This window comes from Pyrus communis, chromosome 16 (assembly GCF_041283825.1).
Source record: "Pyrus communis isolate YQ-2024b chromosome 16, ASM4128382v1, whole genome shotgun sequence".
In the NCBI taxonomy this organism is placed as follows: Eukaryota; Viridiplantae; Streptophyta; class Magnoliopsida; order Rosales; family Rosaceae; genus Pyrus; species Pyrus communis.
Window position 1 is genome coordinate 13,813,551 of NC_142580.1, and position 10,703 is coordinate 13,824,253.

A 10,703-nucleotide genomic window follows, 5' to 3' on the forward strand; every position below is an offset into this window, starting at 1 on the left:
TACTTTTAAACCAATTCTTGCTGCATCATTTTCTTCTCCTTAACTCACCCACTAATAGACATTTAGTGATGACGATAATTGAGAGGAAATGGTAAAACAATTGTAACTCCTTGGGTAGCCTTTATGCCAATTACTCCCTCTTAATCCTCATCTTTAATTCCATTTTCTCTGATATTTGAATAGGTGTCAGCTGGTTTGTTCTTGATTGCATCAATTTTGGCTGCTAGATTTATTGGATTTATTGCTTTCAATGCTTTCTTATTAGTTACAAACTGCTCAGCCTCTTGGGAACCTTTCAGTGTTAAAATGGCCATAACTTCTTCTAGAAAAATGATATTAACAATCCGTGAAATGCTCCAGAAAATAGACATCCGTAGCTTTCCAAGCACATAAGGCTCATTCTCTAATTCATTCTGAGCTGTCCGCAACTTGCTTCCAATGTTAGCCGACCTGCACAGGCAGTTTTGACGAATTTGTTACTTAAAATTTCACTTGTGCTATTTTTCTTTTCTTTACTTGACAAATCCTACAAAACACAAAAACAAAGTAACTAGCTCAAAAATATAAGGAACTAACTAAGAAAAGACAAGTGAATTTGATGTCAAAATTTATAAAAATATGAGCTTATCAATAGAGTAGTATAAACCTTAGATCGACTAGCCTCGATCCTCTAGATTGCCTCATTGTCGTGGCAAAAATCAACAAAAGCATATATGCAATGACATTTTATCAGCCACTGGTTGGACCGTGTTTATTACCTGCCATAAATGGAGAAACAATTTGGTATAAGAATCTGATAAGAATCTCATTCCAGAAAACTTCTTCAGTCCAAGCCTAAACAACTGCAAGCAAAAAAAATCCCCAAGATACATACTTTCATCCAAATCATCCACCGCCATTAACAAAACCACACCCTATATCTTCCTTCAACTAAGATTAAAAGAGTGAACTTATCACCCAAATAAAATAGATAGATTAACGAAAATGAGTTAAAAAATGGAGGAAAGCAACAAAACCAATCAAACAACGAATTGTCAATAGAATAAAATAACAAATCTAGATATCTTAATCAAAGTTTTTTTTTTTGTAAAATGAAGACTTAAATGTCGCTCAACATTGTTTCTAATCACAACTCCCTCTCTACCCGTAAAGCATGGTTGTCTTAGCCAAACATACATTTTGATCATGCAGAATAGAGATGGAGATGTTGTCTTCTAACAACCGAAATGGAAGTTCAAAATATTATTGAATCATCAAATGTTGAAATTACCAGTTCATAACACCATTAAGGAAAATGATATTTCTGAAATGTCATGAAAGCTCAAACAACCGCACTCAACAGACGTGTTCCCATTTAAGAGAACAAGATACGGAAAATCATTTTCAGTGCAGACAATGAAGGATGGTTTGAGAGGAAAAGATTGGGAAGTTTAACTCTCTAGAGAATAGGTTTTTAGACTCAAGTTGAATTAAGATTGGGAAAATCATTTTGTTTTGTAACTGGATGACTCTGCATAACCTTATCACGAATGGTATATGCTAATTTCCCATTTCCATGTCAGTAAAAGTTGAAATTGGTTGAATGTCAAAACTGTCGTAGTGTGATATTAAAAATTTGAAATTGACTTCAAACCTTAATTAATAGTATAAAATGTACTTATCCTATTCATCTGAGTGCAAAATATACCTAGGGGCTGTATCGAGTTTAATGAATTTTGTTTGACTCTCAAATCTAAGTGTAGTCAATATACACTTTGAATAAAAACTTTTCAGGACTTCTAAAAAGTCTATAATAATATAGTGGTATTCAATTATGATTTCTTGTGAGTCTACAAAATTTCACATGTTTTAAAGGATTTTAAAAACTCATGGATTTTGAATGCTTTAATAGTAACTTTTTTGTCAAAGCAAATCTAACATATCCCCTAAGATTTTATGGTGTGTTTATGTAAGGGGAATACAACGAGGGGGATGGGAATTGCACACAATCCAACCGATTCAAGTGTTTACCAACCCTTGGGGAATGAAAGCATCCGTGGGACCCACTTAAAATTGGAATCAGGTTACTGATTTTTCCGGAATTGGATTACCAAACAATGGGTAGTAATTCAACTCGGGAGAAAGCCTCAATTCGGAATAAACTTTTCTACCGCAAACTACCCTTCTCTCATTCTACCTCTATCTCTGCTTCTCTTTGTCAAAGAAAGATTATACAAACTTCATGGCTTGTGGGATTGTGCAGGTTTCATGACCAAAATCAGAAGGGAAGAAAGGAGATTTTGGAGTTCAGTTGTGATCTTACATTGGTTGGTGACGACCAAAATCAATTCGATTTATCCACCGTGTCAAATCCCAGCCCGGGCCCCACCACATCCCTGGCTCTAAACCGCCGTAGCACAATATTGTCCGCCTTGGGCCCCAACCACGCCCTCACAGTTTTGTTTCTAGGAACTCACACGAGAACTTCCCAGTGGGTCACCCATCCTAGGATTGCTCTCACGCGAACTCGCTTAACTTCAGAGTTCCTATGGAACCCAAAGCCAGTGAGCTTCCAAAAGGCCTCATGTTAGGTAGATATGATAATATACATATAAGGCTTACATGATCCAATCCCCTGAGTGATGTAGGATGTTACAATCCACCCCCCTTAGGGGCCCGACGTCCTCGTTAGCACACATTCGGCCAAGGATTGGCTCTGATACCAAATTGTCACATCCCGGCCTGGGCCCTCACCACATCCTGAGCTCGACTCCACTGTAGCACGATATTGTCCGCTTTGGGCCTCAACCACGGCCTCACAGTTTTGTTTTTGGGAACTCACACGAGAAATTCCCAGTTGGTCACTCATCTTGGGATTGCTCTCACGCGAACTTACTTAACTTCAGAATTCCTATGGAACCCAAAGCCAGTGAGCTCCCAAAAGGCCTCATACTAGGTAGAGATGAGAATATACATATAAGCCTACATGATCCACTCCCCTGGACGATGTGGGATGTTACACACCGACTCGATCTCGTTGTGACCCGAATTTAACATTTACAAAATCAAGAATTGGTGGAGAGAGATGAATTTGTACGAGAGAGAGAGAGAGAGAGAGAGAGAGCAAGGGGAGCCGACTGGTGGTGATATGGGAGGTGGCTAGTGGTTACAGGAAATGCGGCGGCTATGGATTAAAGGGTGGGGAAGAAGGATTGAGTCACAAAATGAAAATATGGGAAAGATAGAGATGGGGTAATAGAGGTCTCAACAAAATATTAAAAATTGAAAATATGAAAGTTTATTTAAAAAAAAAAAAAAGTATTCTCTGTACTAAAAAATAATAATAATTAATAGTAATTAGCATATAAAATAGATTAGTTAAAATAGGGGTATTTTAGTAATCACATTAGTTTTTATTCCCATTCATGTGAATTAGTAAACGATTTTAATAGATTAACGTCATTTCTATTCCGATTCCAGACAGTTTAAGTAAACAACTTCAACAAAAATCTGATTCTGGTTCCATCTCATTCCAATTCCTCTTTAATTCAATTTCTCCTCAATTCAATTTCCCTCAATCTGATTACAGATTAGTAAACGAGCTATTAATGGATTTCATTTCTAATGATATTTTCTACCATTCACCATTATGCAATGACTATCGTTATCATCACCTTCCACCACCATGTCGCCACCCCAACACAACCACCCTCATCTCCTCCACCACCCCAACACCATCCTGTCATCACAATCACCACTCCTACTATTATCGCTACCACATAGACAACAACTTTACTACCATCATCTTCCAAACAATCATCACCCGACATTCCACCACCATCGTTGCAACCACCACCTCAGAAGATTATTTTATGGTCATGATCACTATTTCAATAATGAAAACTCATATATAATAATGCTCATTTAAATTGGTCAGTAAAAAGTCCATGACAATCCACAAAATTTAAAAATTAAAAAAAATTCTATGAACTCTCTAAAATTAGGCAAAACTCTGTCATTTAACTCGTTTAAAAGTATATGATTAAAACTCTACGAAATTTTGGAGAATTTGTAGTCAGTAAAATTCCTTTTTTTTTTTTTAAATTACGATATTATCTACACTAAGGGAAGGTGAGTAGGCTTAATCTCATAATGGACTAGTAATAATGTGATTCGACTTCGGCTTTGGCAAAAATTAAATCTAAGACTTTTCACTTATAAATGAATAGGAATACCACAAGACTGTAGTACTAAGTGGCTCATTCTTCTTTTTAATCCAACTACTATCATTTGGAGTGCATTATGTGGCCCACTTTTTGTCTTATTTTTTAATTTTTGTTACAAGCACAGAAACATAAAGGAAAGAAGGTTTGAACTCATAATCTAATGAGTTTGAAATACTCTATTTACTAGTTCAATTCATCACTTACCTATATGATCCAAATTAAGAACTTCATATAGTTCTCTTTCCGAATTTTCAACTTGTTAATCTTCTTAAAAAGCTTTTTATATTAATTTATATCTATGGAGAAAAATCTGCTCCGAATTAATTTTATTGTCATGTGTTGTGCCTTCAGTCAAGAAAATAGTGCTCTGCTCTCCGACGGAGGTAGAAATTTATGGCACTAGGACACAACAAAATTATGAAAATTGGTACCTTTCATTTATAGTTCTACATACGTGTTTGCCTTTCTTTGCATGAACATATGTTTGGTTCAGCACCGAAAGGAAGAAATTCACACCGTTGGTGTCATGGTCACCAATCGACCCCACCCTCCCTCCGGTGCTGCTGCTTTCTGTCTTTCTTATCTTTCAAGAGCCTGTTATCCTTTATTTTGGAATCTATTTTTAGCTAGGCGATGCTATTATGGTGATCGGTCTTTCTAGAACATGGGTAATTTTGTGTTCTCATTTGCCCTTATGGACTCATTGATACATCACACTAATTACATCACAAACATATCACATCACTAATTAATGTGACTCACTAAATATAAAGGACAAAATATAACCTTAAAACAAGCAATCTTAGCCCTGAAGAAAAACCCTAGGTATTACATCACTACTTAATGTGCAACGCTGAATGTAACGGACAAAATATAACCTTCAAAACAAGAAATCTTAGCCCTGAAGAAAAACCCCAGCCGCGTCTCCGTCTTTGGCCTCGTGGTACGATAATCCTTCTTCATCTCTTACTTCTTTTTCTCTCTCCAATTCCATTCGAGCAGAGTTTTTTAAATTGTAATCACTCTCTTGCTTTATCGATAGGAATTTCATGATTATGATCGTGGTCATGACTTTGAAATGTGCAATCTCTTGAATTGCCTTAAAGATCACTTTTTTTTTATATGTGTTCTTGATTATATTCTTAAATGAAATTTCTTTTAATCTAAAAAATTGTGAATCCCGAAATAAATTGTCATCATTTACGAACCGTCACTTTTTATAAATTAATTTGAGCCTAGAAGGTATCTGGCATAATTATTTTTTATATGCAATGCCAGTTGGTACATTTATATTTGCATCCATGTGATTCACACGCCAATTTATGTTCAAATGCAACAGTCAAAAATATAAATTTTTATTTTACACAAAATACCTATATTACCTTCAAAACATTTAAGGGTAAATGCATTTTGCATCTTCCAATTTGAATGCAATTGCAATCCCATATATCATGTTTGAGTGCAATTGCAATCTCATATATTATCTTTAAAACATTATAATTCTTACACAAACTTATAATTATGTAGCAATATCTTAAATCTGTTATTCATTATTTTTTTTTGGAACTGTTAAATGATGACTTGGCTATAATAAACTCATATTTAAGCTGATGTGGCATTTCAGAAGACTTGAAATAGGGAATTTCATGCCCATATCCAAGTACGAAGGTTGGACTCTGGTACATGACGATCTGGTTAAGACGATTCTGGTAGTGGTGCCAAGATGTTAGCACCAGCTTCTCCCTGAATTTTGCTTCCGTTCAAAATATCTTGGCAGTGGCAAGTAAAGGCAACATAATCCTCTTGATTGTGTATACCCTGATCATTGGAGGCTTGGAGAAGGTGTTATATTTGGTGGCTAGAACTAGCTTTGCACTGGAAGATGCCAGAAGGAAATCGAAGAAGAAATCAGAGGTACCGGTCCAAATATTCATGTTCCTAGCGCTTCTTACAAAAGCCTGTCATCATCGGAAAATAGGCATTTTAGCAAAAATGTTCATTGAGATTGATATAACTTCTCATTTTGATTATTGACAATAAAGATCGATATAAGGGTCTATGAGTTTGCGCATCGTCAATATACTCGTTAATTGGAAGGTAGGTTTGACAAAAATACCTTTAAAATATGGTCATGTGATCGTTCATGTAACAATTTAACAAGAATATTAACAGATTTTTCACAGAATAACCAAAATAATTTACGGTGAACAAATTTAGGAACCACTCATATTGATTTTCATTATCAATTACATAAATAAAGAATTATGCTAATCTCAAAAATTATTTTGAATAAAAAGTCTCGGAAATTATTCACGTGCCGCTTAAAACATAACGATCCTATAAGTGTCCTTTTTCTGTAGAGCTGGGCCACACTTACCTGCTATATTCGGAGATGAACATGGTTATAAATAGAGGCACTGGGTAGCAATGAACTGCACGGAACAGCCCACTAGCCCTTGTTCGTAAGCCATCCTTCTGTGTTCTTCCTTCAGGTTTTTTTCCCAGAGTTAAGCCAGTAAGCCATTTTCCATCAACCATGCTAGGCATAGCGCAAAATGTGGAGAGCAAGGTGACCTCGACGGTCGCCACCACTGCTCAGCACATTGAGGGTGAGCTCAGCCTCTTCACCATATCTGACAACAAAATATTAGAACTCATTTATGCAACACACGTCCATGAGGACGACTCCTTCGACGTTGATTCTCTCTTCCTTGTCACTGAAAACATCATCAAGTGTTCGACCCAGATCGTTGATAACATTGTGCAGGTATGAGATTGTGTAACATCTCTATGTTCTTCGCTAATTGAAAGAGAAATATTAACTACAGTCGTTTAAATGCTCAGAATAGTCTCTCTATTTATTTTGGGAAGACTGTTAGTTAGAGTAAAACGTAAGCCAGGAAATGTTAACTTCAATTGCCTAGGTGACTGTAACTAGCATTGTTCCTAATTGCGATGGCTGTGCGAGATTTCCTTGCATTTATTAAAAATAATATCACGGCACTTGATATTTCAGTTGGTTTTGTCCTCAAAATTGGAAGAAATGAAGTGGGTAAAGGACATTTTGTTTGAGTGCTCTATGCTGTTGCCTCTGGACCTCTTTAATTTGTATTTGACAGAACGGGCCACATACTTTTATCTTTGTTGGTAAAGCAGACACGTATACATTGTGAAGCTTGGAAATGATTTTATTAATCTCAACTAAAATAAGAAGTTTTAAATATTTTGAATCCAAATCATCATCAAAAAGTAAAAAACCAAATGTACAATATTACTTCTTTCTCCAACAATATCTGGTTTCTTTTATTGGGACTAATCCAACCATATCTGATTAATAAAGTGATTAGAAGTAAGAAATATCTCGCAATTATATTACTGAGCTGAGTTTAATTTTAAGTATCAGCAAACTTCCAAATGGTGAATAATTACTAGTGACTTGTTGCAGGGCACCCAAGTACATGTTGAAACCATTGATGAGAAGCCCCCCAAAGCCACCTTCAATTCTCCATTGTGCACTCTCAAGTCCATTGGCTGTGAGGTCATTATTTACAATATTGCATGACAAATTGATTAATTCTTAATTTTCCTTTTATTTTTCCAAAAAAATAAAAAAATAAAAAAAACAATTCTTATAATTCCTATAAAAAATCACGGGTTTAACATCTGCGATTTCTTTCAGATGTCATGCAAGCCACCAGGTGAAGAAATTGCCCACAAATCAACCTTGGCAATACTCAACAAGCTCTCAACTTATTCATGGGAAGCCAAGGCAGTGCTGGCCTTTGCAGCATTTGCTTTGGAATATGGAGAGTTCTGGCTCCTTGCCCAAACTCAACAAAGTGACCTACTTGCAAAGTCCGTCGCAATCCTCAAGAGAGTGCCGGTCCTTCTCAAGCCCACGGACCTCCAGAAGCGCAGGCAAGCTGTTGTCGAGCTCAACGTCCTGATCAAGACCACATTGCAAGTGATTGAGTGCATCTTTGAGCTTGAGAAGCTTTCTGCTTATGATCCAAAGGATGTGCCAGCATTGGCAATCGCAATGGATCACATACCGGTCGATGTGTATTGGTCTATCATAACTATTTTTTCTTGTGCAACTAAGATCACCCTTCTAACCAGTGATGAGTAAGTTCTTTATTTCCAAACCAATTACCCTCTAAAAGTATATATTTATGATTACTACAATTTTAAAACATGTCATATTTCTGTGACTTGGTTTCCTGCATTGTAGAGAGAAGCCATATGATTTGTCCCAATTTGCTCAAAAAATCCACTACATCCTCAACAAGCTTAAGATACAATTGTTAATCTGCAAAAAACAGATAGGTGAGTACTTGTACTGTTGTACACGTACATGTTACACTTGATGTGCATTGCTGAAAATTAAGTGTTTTCTGTGTAAAACAGAGGAGGCGGAGACCTACCGGAAGCTGAGGAAACTTTTTCAGACCCCTGCAAAGTTATGGAGGTTTTCAAGGCCTTGATTTTCACTAAGGATACCGTGCAGCCAATTATTGATGGTTCTACTAGCAAAACGGTTTGCTCTCATAGCACGTTACTACTTTTTGATAAATTTTACCATTACCGTTTGTAGTGTATGTAGCTAATTAATGTAATCATTGTCCGTAATTTTTCAAACAGGTTAGCATTGATGTGCTGAGGAGGAAGTATGTGCTTTTGTTCATTTCCACTCTTGACATTTCTGATGATGACATTTCGGTTATCAAACCAGTTTATGAGGGGACAAAGAAAGACGATAAGTATAAGATTGTGTGGATCCCTATTGTGGAGCAATGGACTGATGACCTACGAAAGAAGTTCGAAGTCTTGTGGGTCAAGATGCCATGGTACACTGTGCAGTATTTTGCGCCCGTAGCCGGCATCAGATTCATCAAGGAGGAGTGGCACTTCAAGGGCAAGCCAGCTGTGGTAGTGATGAACCCGCAAGGCAAGGTGGAAAATACGAATGCTCTCCACTTGATTCGGATTCATGGAATGAAGGCATTTCCTTTTCATAAGGGAATAAAAGATACTCTCACAAATGACAAAGAATGGATCACTCCCATTGTGAATGATATTCACCCAACCATACAGACCTGGGTAATTAATCCAATTCAGTTTTCACAATTCCACAGCATTACAGCACCAATTTTAATTCAAATTTGTGGGTATAATTTTTATTTCTTCGTTCGAACAGATCAAAGAGGAGAAGTACATCTTCTTGTATGGAGGCAAAGACAATGACTGGATCCAGCAGATCACAGAGAAAGCAACTACCATTGCCAATGACCCCTTCATCAAGGAATTGAAGATCAATATTGAGCTATTTTGTGTTGGCAAGAGCCCGAAAGGCGGAGAAGACCTTGGAATTCTCGGGAGATTTTGGAATGGAATTGAGAGCTTGTTCTTCACCAAAGTCAACAAGCAAACTGACACTGTGACCAAAGAAGTCCAGAAGCTGCTTTCCTACAAAAATGAGGGTGGATGGGCTGTGCTTACTAAAGGGTCTACTGTGGTGGTGAGTGGCCATGGCTTCACAATCTTGAAGGTCCTCGACGACTTCGACACATGGAAGAACTTCATAAAGGAGAAGGGCTTTGAATTCTCGTTCAAAGCATACTACGAGAAGGTAATTCAGACCATGAGGCACTGCTGCCGCCTTGACATCCCGAGCGTTGCTGGAAAGGTCCCGGAGACCATGAAATGCCCAGAGTGTCCTCGCACCATGGAGACATTCGTGAGCTACAAGTGCTGCCACACTGATTCTCCCATCAACGCACATCATTGAAGGGTTTGCTAGTTTTGAGTCTATGAGGTCATCTTATGACTGTAGTATGAGGTTATGAACTTGTGCGTTGTGTTTGTGTGGTACGTAGTGTCGTCCCTGGGACTTGAATAATGGGCATTTTCATTACTGTGTAATCTGATGATGCCTACCAATCTGAGTGGTGAGTGTCGTGTGATGTGTACGTGTGTCTTATGATGCAATGTTATGTTTTAAGTTTTATGTTTCTATAGCACTTTTCGCCCTCGATATCATGGACATTTCTTTGAATTTATTATATTGGCATGATTAATCGACTTGGTAAATCTAAGCATGATTTTATTTGGTGGTTTTCATTTTTCAGATATGAATGTAAATATAACATAGAATTGGGTTCTATTATTTAGCAAAATGGGTGCAATCCCTACTTATAGATAACAACTAAAAAAGGTCATAAGACCGACGATCAGTCCTCCTAATTAAGAGATAAAACTCAGCTAACCCAATAGCAATTAGCCAAGATTGAGCAACCTTCTCATGCGTGAGCCTTGAGCCATATTTAATTGATCGTCACCTCTTTAATACAAGTAGAGTATCTCGGACATAAATGGAAAAAGAAAGACAAATAGAAAATGTTGTTGAATTTTATTTTAATCAAACGATTGTAAGAGGTAGTCTTTAACTTGAAGTCGTGTAGGAAAGTGTTTGACCTTATCTGCAACTCTAGAGAGACA

The 10,703-nt window shown here is 37.1% G+C and overlaps 1 protein-coding gene and 1 long non-coding RNA gene across 2 annotated transcripts; both read left to right on the forward strand.

Moving 5' to 3' along the window:
- Positions 1-5,078: 5,078 nt before the first annotated feature.
- LOC148690018 (uncharacterized) lies at positions 5,079-6,262 on the forward strand. The gene is made up of 2 exons (XR_015957585.1): positions 5,079-5,148; positions 5,830-6,262. It is a non-coding gene; the product is annotated as an uncharacterized LOC148690018 (long non-coding RNA).
- Positions 6,263-6,629: 367 nt separating this feature from the next.
- LOC137732419 (protein SIEVE ELEMENT OCCLUSION B) lies at positions 6,630-10,218 on the forward strand. Its single transcript, XM_088687326.1, is given in 8 exon segments — positions 6,630-6,972; positions 7,651-7,743; positions 7,885-8,330; positions 8,437-8,531; positions 8,613-8,660; positions 8,663-8,742; positions 8,847-9,305; positions 9,403-10,218. Coding segments are annotated over 8 exon segments (2,043 nt in total). The 5' UTR covers positions 6,630-6,741; the 3' UTR covers positions 9,994-10,218.
- The last annotated feature ends 485 nt before the right edge of the window (positions 10,219-10,703 follow it).